This window comes from Triticum aestivum, chromosome 5D (genome assembly GCF_018294505.1).
Source record: "Triticum aestivum cultivar Chinese Spring chromosome 5D, IWGSC CS RefSeq v2.1, whole genome shotgun sequence".
NCBI classification, from domain to species: Eukaryota; Viridiplantae; Streptophyta; class Magnoliopsida; order Poales; family Poaceae; genus Triticum; species Triticum aestivum.
The window spans coordinates 295,916,474-295,934,738 of NC_057808.1; the positions used below are offsets into that span (position 1 = coordinate 295,916,474).

Genomic DNA, 18,265 nt, shown 5'->3' on the forward strand with positions numbered 1-18,265 from the left:
CGCGCGCTGCTCCTCGCCGCCCCAAGCTCCGCCACCTTCCTCTCCCTCACCTCCGGCCAGATCCGGCCGCGGGAGGGCCGGATCCGGTGAACGCGAGCTCCGGCACCCCGTCTCCCACTCCGGCCGCCGTCCCCGTCATCTCCGACGAACCTCGGGAAGCGTGCTGGAACCCTAGATCTGAGAGAGGTTGACTCTCCAATTTCGTGTCTTTTCTGTGATGATTTTTATGCCTCTGTTCATCATGCCGTAACTCCGTGATCGTAACTCCGTTTCATGCGCATGACATATCAAAATGTTCATTGTGAGATTCTCTTGATTGCATTCCATTGTGTCATGCTTGTTTGAGTTCATCTTGATGCCTAAATCAGCGCTGCAAAAGTGCTATATGATGTTTACTGCTGTTACTTATCAGATTATGATATTTTGTCATTTTTGTTGCATTTGATGTGTGCATCTTATGAGAATGAGCTCTACATTTGTTTTGGGCTATGCCATGCCATCTTTACAGGGGTGTATGCCATGTATTTTGGTGATCAATGTGGTGACTAGCACAAGCATGCAAAGTAGCTCTCGTGATATTGCTGATTTCAGGGACTCGGAAATTTCACCAAGTCATTGCTCTGCTGATATTTTTATGCCATGTATCCATCTTGCTACAGTGAGATCCATGCTTCTTTTGAGTATGTTCAGTAAGGATGTTTTGGAAATATAGATGTGCTCTATCCATCCATGCCCCTGTTTGCAATTATGGAGTGCCCTAGAATGTCTCAATCTTGCTCTACTTTTGCTATAAAATGTTCCTGGCAGATTGTTTACATATTAATCAATTTTGCCAAGGTTGTTGTAGTTGATCCTTGTATGCTATGAGCTTGTTCTTGCCATGGTTAGTTTCATGAGCATGTCTTCTTGCTGATTCTATTCTTATCTTGTCTTGCAATGGCTTGTGATGAGTGAATCGAGCTCGCAAAGATGCCTTCATAATTCTGCTAATGCCATACCTGTCTTGTCTAAGTCTGAATCTGGTAATAAAACTTGCTATGTTTATAGAGGTGCCATCATATCTTCTGTGCCTTTTTGGCTCATGATCAGTAAGGGATTTTTGTTCTATGCATTTAGTATATTCATGCCATGCCTTGATTTGCTATGATATGTTCCTGTAGCATGTTGTTTGCTTGCTCTAAACATGCCTTGATTAAGTCTGTGAAGCTGATATCTTTTGCACTTTTGCCATTCCTATTTGAACCTGCTCTGGTGTGATTTAGCCGTAGCTCAGTGTTCATGTTTTGTCAAGCATCTTGAGTACATCACTTTCATATGCTTTGTTGTTATGTTGGAGTGCAGTACCTTAGTTTGTTGTTGCATACTAAGTGGCATCGTGATGTTAATCGCAGAATTGTGCCATCCTTGTTTTGCTTGTCATTTGCAAACCGTGCATCCGATTCCGGTGATCCTTACATCGATTTTAACCGAAATCATCTCATATTTCCAGCGGCATACTTGATTTTCCAAGTTGATGCCTTGTTCATCTTTTCCCTTCCGAAGCACGCATATGCATTGCATATCACATCTCGCATATCATGCCATGTATTGCATCATGTTGCTTGTGCATTGCCCGTGATTGATCGTTGGTCCTTTGCTTGTGTTCTTGTTTTGGGTAGAGCCGGGAGACGAGAATGCTTACGAGGAACCTGTTGAGAACTCTTACGAGGATCAACCTTTCGACAACTCTGAGAACTTTGCACGCAAGATGACCATACCCTCGATATCACTTCTATCTTTGCTTGCCAGCTGTTCGCTCTATTGCTATGCTGCGCTACCTACCACTTGCTATATCATGCCTCCCATATGGCCATGTCAAGCCTCTAACCCACCTTTCCTAGATAACCGTTGTTTGGCTATGTTACCGCTTTTGCTCAGCCCCTCTTATAGCGTTGCTAGTTGCAGGTCGAGATGAAGTTGGTTCCATGTTGGAACATGGATATTTTGGGATATCACAATATCTCTTATTTAATTAATGCATCTATATACTTGGTAAAGGGTGGAAGGCTCGGCCTTATGCCTGGTGTTTTGTTTCACTCTTGCCGCCTTAGTTTCCGTCATACCGGTGTTATGTTCCTTGATTTTGCGTTCCTTACGCGGTTGGGTCATAATGTGAGCCCCTTGAGAGTTCGCCTTGAATAAAACTTCTCCAGCAAGGCCCAACCTTGGTTTTACCATTTGCCACCTAAGCCTTTTTCCCTTGGGTTTCGCGGACTCAAGGGTCATCTTTATTTTAACCCCTTCCCGCCCCCCCCCCCGGGGCCAGCGCTCCTCTGAGTGTTGGTCCGAACCGAGTAGCCTGCGGGGCCACCTCGGGGAAACTCGAGGCCTGGTTTTACTCGTAGCTTGACTTATCCGGTGTGCCCTGAGAACGAGATATGTGCAGCTCCTATCGGGATTTGTCGGCACATTCGGGCGGCTTTGCTGGTCTTATTTTACCATTGTCGAAATGTCTTGTAACCGGGATTCCGAGTCTGGTCGGGTCTTCCCGGGAGAAGGAATATCCTTCGTTGACCGTGAGAGCTTGTGATGGGCTAAGTTGGGACACCCCTGCAGGGTATTATTTTTCGAAAGCCGTTCCCGCGGTTATGTGGCATATGGGAATTTGTTAATGTCCGGTTGTAGAGAACTTGACACTTGACTTAATTAAAATACATCAACTGCTTGTGTAGCCGTGATGGTCTCTTTTCGGCGGAGCCCGGGAAGTGAACACGGTTCGGGTTATGTATGGACGTAAGTAGTTTCACGATCACTTCTTGATCACTTCTAGCTTCGCGACCGTTGCGTTGCTCCTCTTCTCGCTCTTACCTGCATATGTTAGCCACCATATTTGCTTAGTGCTTGCTGCAGCTCCACCTCATTACCCCATCCTTCCTATAAGCTTAAATAGTCTTGATCTCGCGGGTGTAAGATTGCTGAGTCCTCGTGACTCACAGATTCTACCAAAACAGTTGCAGGTGCCGACGATACTAGTGCAGGTGACGCAATCGAGCTCAAGTGGGAGTTCGACGAGGAACTTGGTCGTTACTATGTTTCGTTTCCTGATGATCAGTAGTGGAGCCCAGTTGGGACGATCGGGGATCTAGCATTTGGGGTTGTCTTCTTTTATTTCGGTTCCGTACTCGGACCTTGATTGTACTCTGTATGATGTATGTTTAATTTATGTATTGTGTGAAGTGGCGACTGTAAGCCAACTTTTTATCCCATTCTTGTTCATTACATGGGATTGTGTGAAGATGACCCTTCTTGCGACAAAACCACCATGCGGTTATGCCTCCAAGTCGTGCCTCGACACGTGGGAGATATAGCCGCATCGTGGGCGTTACACCGATATATTCTGGATGGGGTGCTAGTCCTTCACGAATTTCTCCATGAGGTCCGCTCCAAACACCTAAAGGCGGTCTTCCTGAAGATCGATTTCCATAAGGCCTGCGACACTGTTAGCTGGCCCTTCCTTCGGGAAGTTCTACTCCGGAAAGGCTTCGATGACCGTTGGATCAGCAGGGTAATGAAGATGGTCTCTTGTGGTCGCACTGCCGTGAACATCAATGGGGAGATTGGCCCCTACTTCCCCACTCTTTGTGGGGTGAGACAAGGCGACCCTTTCTCCCCGTTCTTGTTCAATATGGTGGTGGACGCACTTGCAGCCATCCCGGACAAGGCTAAGGCTGCGGGCCATATTTTTGGAATCACCCCCTCTTGGCCGGTGGCGCCGGCATCTCCCTGCTCCAGTACACGGACGACACCATCATCATGGTCGAAGGCTCGGACGCGGACATCGCTAACCTTAAGTTCCTCCTCCTCTGCTTCCATCAAATGTCTGGCCTCAAGATCAACTTCGACAAGAGTGATGTGATGGTGATGGGCTACTCTTCGACAGAGGCCCTCGACATTGCCAACCTCCTGAATTGCCGCCTGGGCTCCTTCTCCACAACCTACCTGGGAACGCCCATTTGTGACTCTCGGCTTACCGTTGCTGACTTGCGGCCGACTGTGGCCAAGTTGCAAACGCGCATTGAGCCTTGGCAGGGTCGGTGGCTGTCGAAGGCGGCCCGGACGATTCTCATCAACTCCTCGCTCTCCAGTCTCCTCTTGTTCCTCTTGAGCTTCTATAGCCTTCACGAGATGCCCCACCATGAGATCGCCAACGTCCAACCCCGCTTCTATTGGGCCGGCGACAATAACAAACAGAAATACCATATCGTTAGTTGGCCCGACATCTGCAAGCCCCGGGAACAAGGTGGCCTCGGTATCATGTGCTCTAAGCGCATGAATATTGCCCTCCTTTCCCGCTGGCTCTGGCGCATCTCGCAAGGGCACGGCGGGCTATGGTTAGACATCATCCGGAACAAGTACCTGCATAGACAACCACTGGCCTTCTGTCAACGGTCCGGTGGATCCCAGTTCTGGCAGTCAGTCATTCAACTGCTCCCCGTTCTCCGCATTGGGACTTCCATATCGGTCGGATCAGCATCAGCAACCCTGTTCTGGTTTGACCGATGGACGGGAGACACCCCCTTCGCGGCTCGTTTCCCCGGCCTCTTCTCCATCGCTGTCATCCCGACGATCTCAGTTGAACGGCCCCTTATTGACTTAGAGCGCCTCACGTTCCGGAGGCCATTTGGGCCTCCGGAAGCTGCCGCCTGGCAGGAGCTTCTTGATTGCGTCACTCCCCATGAGCCGGCTGTCGATGCAGGTCCGGATGAGGTCCGGTGGCGCCTTGAGCCTTCGGGCCAAATCTCCACCAAGTCCCTCTACTCGGCCATTGCCCCCTCCTCCGCCCCGTCCCCCCTCCAGGCGGTGTGGCCCATTCGCCTGCCTCTGAAAATCCGGATCTTCATGTGGGAATGGATCCGCGGACGGCTTTCATCTGGGGTGGAGGTCCGCAAGCGCAATGGTCCGGGCTCCGGTCTTTGCCCGCTGTGTGGTACCCCCGAAGATTCGAACCACATCTTCTTCTCCTGCGTCTCTGCTCAGTTTATTTGGAGCTGTTTTAGAGAGGCTGTGGGTGGTGATTGGTGCCACACCAACTTCCCCGACCTCTTCGTCGAACTCCAGACTTCCCCCCTGCCCACTCGCCACATTAGGTGGCTTGAGATTGGGGCTCTCGTGTGGACCCTTTGGACGATTTGCAATAAGCTTGTGATTCAGCGCACTCCGCTTTGACGGGCTACTGACGCTCTCTTCAAATTGTCTGGTTACTTGCAGCTTTGGCGGCCACTTAGCTGTCCTCTGGACCGGGACGCCATCTCCGCCTTCATCGCCGACCTTCGCTCGATGGCCGTCCGCCTGTCGCCGTCGCCCCCTCCGCCACCTCCAGAGCCTGATTAGATGTCTGGCATGCTCCCCGGCTCCGGCCTCGGCTGCGCCTTTTTTTATGTTGTTTTTTGGGCTTGTTGAGCTGTGCCCTCAGCAGAACCTTTGGACCTCTTGTTGTGTGACTTGGGTATGTGTGTTCTGGACTAATCTGTGTATGTGTGCTCTTGGCGATTTGCTTTATTTACAAAGCGGGGCGAAAGCCTTTTTTTGGTAAAAAGTGTCATAAGCTGAAGGTTCCTGCATGTAAGATCGTTTGCTAACACTAGAGATCCGTTAGCTGCAAGTTTGGAACCCGACCCGGCATGGGATTGGCCAATCAAATGACAGTCTCTACTAAGCCCACCGGTCAAAAATACTGTTCAGTTTGTTCACCTTAACCCAGACGCGGTTTGGTGCCCATTATATAAGACCGCCTCCTTTCGTTTCACTCACCATCTCCCCTCAACTCTCCGATCACATCTCGATTTCTCCTCTTCCACACACACACACACACACACACACACTCGCTGCGGAATTCGTTTTTGGGACAGGGAGCTCTGCAGCGGCAGCGGCAAGAAAATTAGCAGCGCAGAGCGATGGAGAGCGTGGATGAAAATGGAGGAAGCCGCCTTGTGGTGACCGAGCTGGGCTACATCAAGGAGCTGGTGAGGCAGCTGGACGTCAACCTGGGAGGTTGCCCCGACCACTGCAAGCGCCTGGCCGCCCAGATCTTCGCCCTGACCGAGAGATCCATCGGCATGATCAGGTCCGGGCACTACGACTGCCGGAAGCGCTCCGCCGCCGGCCTCGACTCGCCGCCGTTCTCCGCGACGCCCAGCCCCCTGAGCGACGTTTCCGGCATGCCTTTCCATAACAACAAGAAGAGGTGCATACTTTATGAAACTATTCGATCTTGTCACGACTAATTGATGAATAATCAGTCGTATTTTGTATCTTTTTAGTGTAGATTTTTAAGTGCCTTCTTTGTTCTTGGATTTGCAGGAAGACAATGGAGAAACGGAAGCATCAGGTCAGGGTGAGCTCGGAGGGAGGAGGAGCAGAGACCCCAGTCGATGACGGCCACAGCTGGAGGAAGTACGGCCAGAAGGACATCCTTGGAGCCAAGCACCCAAGGTTGGTACTCTAGTAATTTTCTGTTGGTACATCCGCACATGTTTAAATTACACGAGTGGCAAGTGGCACCACAATCATCCGCTTTCGCTTTCTGTGAGGTCACGGGGATTTTTGCTTTTGGATTCGGGCACTGGTTCTTCTTCGAGGTGTTCTTTTCAGTTGGTGAATATTGCAGCCTTTCCACTGTTGCCAATTGTTCGGCATCCACTAGTGGAGTACACCTGTTGCATCCGATGAACGCTCCAGAGGAATTGTTCTGATTTTGTTTGCCGTCCCTGACCTGAGCTTTGCAACGATGCAGGGGATACTACCGCTGCACGCACCGCAAATCCCAGGGATGCGCGGCGACGAAGCAGGTGCAGCGCGCCGACGAGGACCCGGCGCTCTTCGACGTGATCTACCACGGCGAGCACACCTGCGTCCATAAGACGGTGGCGACCGCGGCGGCGGCCATGGCGCAGCCGGCGGAGGAGAACCCGGACGCGCGTAGGCATCTGCAGAACCTGAGCACGAGCCTGACGGTGAACACCGAGGGACTCACGGCGACGGCGGGTCATCAGGGCTGCGGCACCACCACGTCCTTCTGCTTCTCCTCGCAGGCGGCGGGCGTGCTGACGACGCCGCAAGAGCACTACCCGTTCTCCATGCCGTCGACGCCGGAGAACTGCTTTGGGCAGCGCGCATCGCTGTCGACGTCCCTTGAACCCTCGCCGGTGACCTCGGATTCGAACCGCTTCTCCATGAACCCGTTCCAGGCGGAGTGGAGGGCGCAGTCTGAGTACGACGAGGTGGTATCCGCGCTCGTCGCTGCGGGGACGATGCCGGCGCTCGCCATGGAGATGGAGGAGGAGACCGCCTTCTCGCTGGACGAGTTTGAGTTTGACGTTTCTAGCTTCCTTGCCTGAGATGATGGTCAAAAGAGAAAACCAAAAGAAAAGCAGGAAAAAAAACGGGACTGTACAATTTAGATGTATCACCCGCCGAGCTCTGATTTTTGGTCAGCGACAGAGGAAGAATAACAACAAACAAGTTCTTCATGGGTCAGTGCGGGTGTTTGTGTAAGCTTTAGGAGATGATGAGATTAGTTCCTTTTCTTCATATTCTTTTAATTTATTTTTATTCCAGAGATTTTTCTTCTATATACAACTAGTAGTTCCCAACGAGGTAAAAAGTGTAGTGGCAAAAACAAATTGTAAGCAATGCATATTTCTCCACCAGACTTTTATTGCCACTTTTTTCCCCTTAAACGAGGCAAAAGATTTACGTTTTCATTAATTAGAACTGGGAGAAAACCTAGAATACAAGCCGCACATGGGGCGTACCCGACCTGACCACAAACAATATCACAACAAAATCAACGACACAACCGTCGAGAGGGAGCACCGACCAACAAAGCAACATCAAACAGTCGACCACAGCATGCAGGACATGGCAGCTCTGATTTTGCTCATGAGTTTCAAAGGAGAAAGTTGTAAGCCTCGCACCTACCTAGTCTAGCACTACATCCGGAGAGCACCGCCCGCTGAAGACTGCCTTCATGGAGTCATCATTGCCGCAGTGACCTTGCCGCCTGCAACTCCGACTTCTCTGTCACAGCCAGAAACCTGCATACGCATACCCATTGGCGCACCAGACCTTCGACATCAGAAGGACGCCACCATCGTCATTGCCACATGCGTCGCAAAGTTAGACCAACCTCACTGTCGAACGGGCACCTGCCGACCACAATGATGTGCACGTCCAACCTACAAGAAGCACAAATGGGATCAAGATCTCCAAAACGGTGCCCCAAAGAGGGAATACAACGTTGAAGACGATGCCGCTGCCTAGTTCAACCAGGATCTTGACTTTCGACCAAAGATCTTGGCCTAGGAGTTGAGGATGCACAAATCACCTCAATGATACCTCCAAGGAAGAACGCGGCACCCATGGGTGCCACTGCTGCCGGCCAGCAAGCACCGACTAAGCTTTCCCCCGGATCAGCAACACCACCACTCCCACCCTGTCGACCAACACCAACCGGCACCTCCACAAACCCACAGATCCCTGCACAACAACTGTGCCATCCCCACGCAGAGACACCACCACACACCTTGTTGTCGATCAACCATGGCAAGCCACTAGCACGATGACTGGTGCACGTCCTGCGGACAAGGAAGGGCAGGCTGCCACCCCGCACCACCTCGCTAGCCAGACCTGGCGGTTCAGAGCCTCCATAGAACGATGTTGCTGCATCCCAAATTACAAAGCCGCTGAAGCTGTAACCTGCCGAAGAACCATCACCGCAGAGCTGCCCAGACAGAGGGACAAGCCCCCCACAACCAAGTACTGTTGGGGAACGTAGTGTTTCAAAAATTTCCTACGATCACGCAAGATCTATCTAGGAGAGCATAGCAACGAGCGGGGAGAGTGTGTCCACGTACCCTCATAGACCGAAAGCGGAAGCGTTTAGTAACGCGGTTGATGTAGTCGAACCTCTTCACGATCCGACCGATCCAAGCACCGAACGCATGGCACCTCCGAGTTCTGCACACGTTCAGCTCGATGACGTCCCTCGAACTCTTGATCCAGCAAAGTGTCGAGGGAGAGTTTCGTCAGCACGACGGCGTGGTGACGGTGATGGTAAAGTAATCCGCGCAGGGCTTCGCCTAAGCACTACGTGAATATGACCGGAGGCGTAAACTGTGGAGGGGGGCGCCGCACACGGCTAACAATGTTTGTTGTGTCTTCTAGGCGCCCCCTCCCCACGTATATATAGGTGGGAGGGGGAGGGGAGCAGCAAGGGCGCTCCCAAGTAGGAGGAATCCTACTTGGGGCCTTGTCCAATTCGGCCTCCCCCCTTCCAAAAGTGTTGGAGGGGGAAGGAAAGAGAGGGGGAGAGAAGGGAAGGGGAGGCCGAATCCTCCTCTTTCCTTTCTCTCTTTCCCTCCTTCTTTCTCCTCCTATTTCGCATATATGGGCTGCACCAGCCCACTAGGGGCTGGTCTGTCCCGCCCTTGGCCCAATAAGGCCCATATCTTTGCCGGGGGTGCCCGGAACCCCTTCCGGTGATCTGATACGTACTCGGTACCCCCAGAACACTTCCGGTGTCCGAATACTATCGTCCTATATATGAATCTTTACCTCTCGAGCATTTCGAGACTCCTCGTTATGTCCGTGATCTCATATGGGACTCCGAACAACATTCGTTCACCAAATCAAATAACTCATATAATACAAATCGTCATCGAACGTTAGGCGTGCGGACCCTACGGGTTGGAGAACTATGTAGAGATGATCGAGACACATCTCCGGTCAATAACCAATAGCGGAACCTGGATGCACATATTGGCTCCTACATATTCTACGAAGATATTTATCGGTCAAACCGCATAACAACATATGTTGTTCCCTTTGTCATCGGTATGTTACTTGCCCGAGATTCGATCGTCGGTATCATCATACCTAGTTCAATCTCGTTACCGGCAAGTCTCTTTACTTGTTCCGTAATGCAACATCCTGTAACTAACTCATTAGTCACATTGCTTGCAAGGCTTATAGTGATGATCATTACCGAGTGGGCCCAGAGATACCTCTCCGATACACGAAGTGACAAATCCTAATCTCGATCTATGCCAACTCAACAAACACCATCAGAGACACCTGTAGAGCATCTTTATGATCACCCAGTTACGTTGTGACATTTGATAGCACACAAGGTGTTCCTCCGGTATTCGGGAGTTGCATAATCTCATAGTCAGAGGAACATGTATAAGTCATGATGAAAGCATTAGCACTAAAACTATACGATCATTATGCTAAGCTAACGGATGGATCTTGTCCATCACATCATTATCTAATGATGTGATCCCGTTCTTGAAATGACAACACATGTCTATGGTCAGGATACTTAACCATCTTTGATTAACGGGCTAGTCTAGTAGACGCATACTAGGGACACTTTGTTTTGTCTATGTATTCACACATGTATCAAGTTTCCGGTTAATACAATTCTAGCATGAATAATAAACATTTATCATGATATAATGAAATATAAATAACAACTTTATTATTGCCTCTAGGGCATATTTCCTTCAATCCCCACTTGCACTAGAGTCAATAATCTAGTTCACATCGTCATGTGATTTAACACCAATAGTTCACATCTTTATGTGATTAGTTCACATCTCCATGTGACTAATACCCAAAGGGTTACTAGAGTCAATAATCTAGTTCACATCGCTATGTGATTAACACCCAAAGAGTGATCATGTTTGCTTTGTGAGAGAAGTTTAGTCAACGGGTCTGCCACATTCAGAGCCGTATGTATTTTGCAAATTTTCTATGTCTATAATGCTCTGCACGGAGCTACTCTAGCAAATCGCTCCCACTTTCAATATGTATGTAGTTTGAGAGTTAGAGTCATCCGGATCAGTGTCAAAGCTTGCATCGACGTAACCCTTTACGACAAACTTTTTGTCACCTCCATAACCGAGAAACATGTCCTTATTCCACTAAGGATAATTTTGACCGCTGTCCAGTGATTCACTCCTGGATCACTATTGTACCCTCTTGGCAAACTCATTGTGAGGTACACAATAGGTCTGGTACACAGCATAGCATACTTTATAGAACCTATGACTGAGGCATAGGGAATGACTTTTCATTCTATTTCTATTTTCTGCCGTGGTCAGGTTCTGAGTCTTTACTCAACTTCACACCTTGCAAAACAGGCAAGAACTCTTTCTTTGACTGTTCCATTTTGAACTACTTCAAAAACTTGTCAAGGTATGTACTCATTGAAAAAAATAATTATCAAGCGTCTTGATCTATCTCTATAGATCTTGATGCTCAATATGTAAGCAGCTTCACCGAGGTCTTTCTTTGAAAAACTCCTTTCAAACACTCCTTTATGCTTTCCAGAAAATTCTACATCATTTCCGATCATCAATATGTCATTCACATATACTTATCAGAAAGGTTGTAGTGCTCCCACTCACTTTCTTGTAAATACAGGCTTCACCGCAAGTCTGTATAAAACTATATGCTTTGATCAACTTAACAAAGTGTATATTCCAACTCCGAGATGCTTGCACCAGTCCATAGATGGATCGTTGGAGCTTGCATATTTTGTTAGCGCCTTTAGAATTGACAAAACCTTCTGGTTGTATCATATACAACTCTTCTTTAAGAAATCCATTAAGAAATGCAGTTTTGACATCCATTTGCCAGATTTCCTAAAATGTAGCAATTGCTAACATGATTAGAACAGACTTAAGCATCGCTACGAGTGAGAAAATCTTATCGTAATCAACACCTTGAACTTGTCGAAAACTTTTTGCGACAATTCGAGCTTTGTAGATAGTAACACTACTATCAGCGTCCGTCTTCCTCTTGAAGATCCATTTATTCTCAATGGCTTGCCGATCATCGGGCAAGTCAATCAAAGTCCATACTTTGTTCTCATACATGGATCCCATCTCAGATTTCATGGCCTCAAGCCATTCCATGGAATCTGGGCTAATCATCGCTTCCTCATAGTTCGTAGGTTCGTCATGGTCTAGTAACATGACTTCCAGAAAGAATTACCGTACCACTCTGGTGCGGACCATAGTCTGGTTAACCTACGAGCTTCGGTAGTAACTTGATCTGAAGTTTCATGATCATTATCATTAGCTTCCTCACTTAATTGGTGTAGCAATCACTGGAACTGATTTCTGTGATGAACTACTTTCCAATTCGGGAGAAGGTACAATTACCTCATCAAGTTCTACTTTCCTCCCACTCACTTCTTTCGAGAGAAATTTCTCCTCTAGAAAGGGTCCATTCTTAGCAACGAGTATCTTGCCTTCGGATCTGTGATAGAAGGTGTACCCAAAGTTTCATGTAACTGATTCCAAAACTTTGAAGTAAACTGGGTTCCTCTATCTAATACAATGGTCCTCGGAACTCCATGCAGACATACGATCCTAGTCATGTATATCTTTGCCAACTTAGCACAGGTGTAAGTGGTCTTCACTGGGATGAAATGAGCTACCTTCGTCAAACGATCGACTACAACCCATATCGAGTCATAGCCTGAACGAGTCCTGGGCAATCCCGTGATAAAATCCATGCCTAGTTTATCCCACTTCCATTCGGGTATCGGCAATGGCTGTAGCAATCCTGCTGGCTTCTGATGCTCTGCGTTTACTCTCTGACATACATCACAAACTGCTACATACTCCACAATATCCTTCTTCATTCCGGTCCACCAGAAAGTATCCTGGGTGAATCGAATACGGCGAATCATGGGCCTCTTGCAAGATCAACTTCCTGATCTCCGGATCATTAGGCACATAAACGCGGTCCTCAAACCATAAGGTATCGTGCTCATCCTCACGAAATCCCTTGGCTTTTCCTTTACTCATCCTTTTCTTTATCTCGTCAATCTCCTTGTCTGTCTTCTGAGCTTCTCTGATCTTTTCCATCAAGGTAGACTGAATCTCCAACGTTGCTACATAGCCTCTCGGAACTATTTCCAAACGTAGTTCGCGAAGATCCTCGGCTAACTTCTTGGGTAATTCTCCGATCATGAGTGTGTTGACATGACTTTTGCGGCTCAACGCATCGGCTACTACGTTAGCCTTTCCGGGGTGATAATGCAATCTCATATCATAATCCTTTATGAGTTCCAACCATCTCCTCTGCCTGAGATTCAACTCCTTTTGCGTGAAAATGTACTTCAAACTCTTGTGATCCGTGTACACCTCACAGTGATTTCCGATGAGGAAATGTCTCCATGTCTTCAACGCATGCACTACGGCTGCTAACTCCAAATCATACGTGGCATAATTCTTCTCATGGGGTTTAAGTTGTCGTGAAGCATATGAAACAACTCTTCCCTCCTGCATTAGCACTGCTCCAAGTCCTCTACGTGAAGCGTCGCAATATACTTCATAATCCTTGCGTTGATCTGGCAGAATCAACACTGGTGATGTAACCAAACGTTTCTTCAACTCTTGGAAACTAGCTTCACATTCCTCAGTCCAATTGAAGTTGGTGTCCTTCTTTAACAGCTCTGTCATGGGCTTAGCAATCCTTGAGAAATCCTCAATGAACCTCCGGTAGTATCCTGCACGTCCAAGAAAATTCCGGATCTCTCCAACTGATGTGGGTGATTCCCAGTTTGTCACAGTGTCGACTTTGGTGGGGTCTACTGCTATTCTTTCTCCGGATATAACATGTCCGAGGAATCCAACTTCCTTCAACCAAAACTCACATTTGCTGAACTTGGCGTATAACTGATGTTCTCTGAGCTTCTCAAGTACCAAACGCAAATGTTCCTTATGCTCCTCTTCATTCTTGGAGTAAACCAAAATATCATCAATGAATACTACGACGAACTTATCCAGAAACTCCATAAACACTTTGTTCATCAGGTTCATGAAATAGGCAGGTGCGTTAGTCAGACATAACGGTATACTCGTACAGCCCATACCTGGTGGTAAAGGCCGTCTTAGGTATATCCTGCTCTCGAATCTTCAACTGATGGTATCCTGATCGCAGATCGATCTTGGAAAATACCTTAGCTCCTTGTAAGCGGTCAAACAGATCATTGATCATCGGCAGTGGGTACTTATTTTTGATGGTCACTTCATTCAATCCACGATAATCAACAACCATCCTCAATGATCCATCTTTCTTCTCCACTAGAAGTACGGGTGATCCCCAAGGTGAAGAACTTGGGCGAATATAGCCTTTATCCAGTAACTCCTTAATCTGCTTCTTAATCTCCTCCGAATCCTTTGCGGGCATTCTGTACGGTCTCTTCGATATTGGCCCAGTGCCTGGCAAAAGCTCAATCAAAAACTCGATGTCTCTATCTGGTGGCATGCCTGGCAACTCCTCTGGAAATACATCCGGGTAATCCTTCACCACTGGTACTTCCTCCTGTACAACTCCTGATAAGGAATTTACTTGAGTCCTCTTCGGCACATGCCGGGATACATACTTAATCCTTCTTCCTTCTGGGGTGGTAAGCGAAATCATTTTACTGGCGCAATCGATATTTCCTCCATACATCGATAGCCAATCCATACCCAAAATTACGTCCAAACCTTGCGACTCCAAGATTATCAAGTCTCAGGGGAAAACATGCCTACCTATGGTCAATGGCATGTGAAAACATCCTTGGCTTGCCATATACTCGGCTCCTGGTGAACTTACTAACATAGGTGTTCTAAGAACTTTGGTGGGCAGTTTATACTTATCCACAAATCCCCTTGATATGTATGAATGCGATGCACCAGTATCAAAAAGAACGAGTGCAGTAAATGACTTAACCAAAAACTTACCTATTACTGCATCACGCTGTGCTTCAACCTCCTCCACGTAAACGTGGTTCACATGTCCTTTATTGAAAGGGTTAGGCTTCTTCCCAGAGCTTCCATTGCCATTTCCATTCTTAGCTTCCGGACATTCATTAGCATAATGTCCAGTCTTCTGGCACTTGAAACAAGTGACTTGGCTCAGATCTCTCTTAACTGGGGTAGATGGGTTATTACGGTTCTGTCCGTTGCTTCCTCCATTCCCATTACCATTCTTGGGTCCACTATGGTTGTGCGAACCTCCTGCTCCATGGGTATGCTGAAAAGGTCCTCCCGAATTTGGGGTAAAACGTGGCTTCTGATGAGCTCCAGAATTGTACTTCCCTTGTCCATACTTCCTCTTGCGGTTTTCAATCTGCTGCTGCTTCCCTTCAATCATGAGAGCTCTATCTACCAACTCCTGGTAGTTGTTGAAGGTTTCTACCATCAACTGCATACTCAGCTCATCATTCAGTCCTTGCAGAAACTTCTCCTGCTTGGCTGCATCTGTAGCAACTTCATCTGGAGCATAAAGTGCTAACTTACTGAAGTCCTCCACATACTGGCCTACGGTGTGTCCTCCTTGGCGTAGGTTGCGAAACTCACGCTTCTTCATAGCCATAGCTCCTGCTGAAACATGGGCAGTACGGAAAGCTTGCTGAAACTGGTCCCTTGTGACAGTGTCAATAGGGTGTGTGGCTGTGTAATTCTCCCACCATGATGCTGCGGGTCCATCAAGCTGATGTGCGGCAAAACGCACTCTCTCCGCATATGTGCATCCTGCAGTGGTCAACTCCCTTCCAACTTTGCGGAGCCAATCATCTGCAACAATCGGCTCGGTGTTGTTGGAAAACACCGGCGGATTCAGTCTCAAGAAACGGGTTAAGTGATCAACAGGTGGTGGTGGTGGGTTTTTGTTGTTGTTGTTGTTGTTGTTGTTGTTGCCTTGGTTCTGTACTAACACTTGCATCAGGGCATTCTGCTGCTAAATCAACTGAGTGATCTCCGGTGGGAAAACAAATCTGGTGTCGCGTCTCGGAGGCATCTGATAGGTTTAGAAAAGATGAGAATTTAGAATAGAATGAGGTCTAGAGAGAAAACACTACCCATATGCTCATGAGACAAACACAATCAATATCACTCAATCAATTCAAACAAGGTATACAATCGATCTAACTATCGTTACAAAGTGCTCGGACTATACTATATACATGGGGGAATACTACTACTGATTATGGTGGTCTACTAGAAATTTTGACCGGTCGAAGAGTCCATGATATCTGCTCCAGCTTCATCAACAAAATCATCTTCACTGGGGTCCGAGTTGGCGTCGTCGATGATGATGTAGTTATCCGGGCAAGCGCAATCATCGTCTTCTCCTCCTGGTGCTGGGTCTCCCATGAATACTCCGATCTTCTTTATCAGGTCGTCATTCTTCTCCACCAGTGCGACGATTTCCTCCATATAATCCTCGCGTGTAGACTTGAGTTCTTCCTCCAACTCCGTGATCTTGGTCAATGCCTTCTTCAGATCTATCATGTCTGCGCACATCTGGTTCTCCTGGCGACGAATGTGTTGATTTTGCTCCTGGATGAAAGCTGCAATTGATCCATCCTTCTTGGTGCTGATCATCTCCCATTGCTCATCTCGGCGTCCACAAATCTGATAAATAGTATCCTTAAGCTCCCTGTGGTAGACTTCTCCAATGCATCCCATAGTGATGTGGGCTGCCATGCTCTTCCCTAAACTCCAGGTTGGTGCATCAAAGGAAAACTCTATAGGCTCAGTGACTGGCGTAAACGTCCTTCCTGGAACTTGAACTTGAATCTTCCAGCGCTCCTCTTCTGGTAGTGTGGCGTTGTAGGTCCCGGTGAAGCTTGGTATTCCGATGTTCAGGTACTTAGTGACTTCCTTCAAGTGTCGTCCAAAAGGTGTATCTTCATCCGGTTGCATGAACTTGTTCCTTGCATCCGCCATTCCTAAAAGAGTAGAAAATGGAGAGGAGTCAGAAATGAGAAGAGAGTAGTGTTCTAGGGTTTAAGCTTAGTGGTCGTGTCCTACAGTCAGCGTGTGCTCAGATACCACCTTTGTAGCGACCAGACCTTAAACAGTCTGATCTACCGTGCACCAGTGTCATCCCTGGATCAGTAATGCTGACACGCACAGTACTTGGAGGATTTATAACAGAGTAGCAATCACACACTTATTACATCGAGTATCTCAAGAGAGAAATAAGTATGACAAATATGGCTTAAGGCCATCTGAAACGATAACAGCGGAAGACTTGGAAGATAAGTGAGTCCATCAACTCCAACGGCATCACTGAGTATAAGACCACGACCTAAGGCACCTTACTCGTCGTCTGAAAAGTCTGCAACATGAAACGTTGCAGCCCGAAAACGGGTCAGCACATGGAATATGCTGGCAAAATAATACATAGAGAGTAATGAACAGAACAAAGCTATACTACATGCATATTTGGCTGGTGGAAAGCTCTATGGTTACAGTTTTGCAAAAAAGCCAATTTTTCCCTACTACAAAGGAATAAATTTTATTTAACTATCATGGTGGTTGTGAAACATTGAGATGGTTGACAGCATCTCAATCCCAATTAAGTATCATCCTTAACCCAACAAAATTAATTAAAGTAACATGATGAGATTCACATGATAATCCAAGTACTAGATACTCAAGATGTCCATAACCGGGGACACGACTAACCATGATTAGTTTATACACTCTGCAGAGGTTTGTGCACCCGCTTGATTCTCGCACTACATGATGTTTGAGAAACGGATGACCGGGACACAGTCTTTCAGAAGTGTTTGCACCTTACGAATGGGTAGACTGTTACACCTACTTTCCCCTACATCTGCTAGTCTACCACTGTAAGAGTTCACACAACTTAATCAACTATGCTAGATCCCATAATAGCTTGCGGCTGCACACAGAAGTTTCTAGCATGAATAATCTCATGATCCCTTTGAGCCTGGGTGGCGGTCCAAAAGAAAACAGGCAATCACTGGAATACCCAGGTGCCTAAATCCACCCCGATGTGTGTTTAAGTTGCCACCTTAAGTAAACCATTAATTAACAAACTCACATCTGTCATGGATACACTCACCCAATCCACGTCTACTAGCATAGCATAGCAATATGAGCAAACGCAGAAGTAACTCCCAAAGGTTTGATAACAAAACAGGTAATAGGTACTACCTCATCTACTTCCCAATACCCACAATTTAATTAGATCCTAATCATGCAATGTTTGAGGATTGGTCTAATGCAATAAAACTGGGTAGTAAAGATGTATGATCAAAGTGTTACTTGCCTTGCTGATGATCCGTGAAACCTTGAGATTCGAAGTAGCAAGCGGCGCACTCCGGGTACTCTATCGCAAACAAACAAGCATACAGTAAGAACTCAACTAATGCACAGGTAAAACTCAAATAAAAGATCTAACCAGA

At 47.5% G+C, this 18,265-nt stretch overlaps 1 protein-coding gene across 1 annotated transcript; it reads left to right on the forward strand.

The window, feature by feature from the left end:
* The first annotated feature begins 5,781 nt into the window (after nt 1–5,781).
* LOC123121289 (transcription factor WRKY19) lies at nt 5,782–7,702 on the forward strand. Its single transcript, XM_044541195.1, has 3 exons — nt 5,782–6,223; nt 6,340–6,471; nt 6,773–7,702. Exons 1-3 carry the CDS (start codon nt 5,934–5,936, stop codon nt 7,374–7,376), a joined length of 1,026 nt encoding a protein of 341 aa, XP_044397130.1. The 5' UTR covers nt 5,782–5,933; the 3' UTR covers nt 7,377–7,702.
* The last annotated feature ends 10,563 nt before the right edge of the window (nt 7,703–18,265 follow it).

What these genes read in the sequence shown, in the direction of transcription:
- LOC123121289 (XM_044541195.1), top strand. Translation starts at nt 5,934, where the DNA reads ATGGAGAGCGTGGATGAAAATGGAGGAAGCCGCCTTGTGGTGACCGAG. An exon ending in TTCCATAACAACAAGAAGAG is followed by an intron (nt 6,224 to 6,339) that starts GTGCATACTTTA and finishes TTGGATTTGCAG; the next exon opens with GAAGACAATGGAGAAACGGA. An exon ending in CTTGGAGCCAAGCACCCAAG is followed by an intron (nt 6,472 to 6,772) that starts GTTGGTACTCTA and finishes GCAACGATGCAG; the next exon opens with GGGATACTACCGCTGCACGC.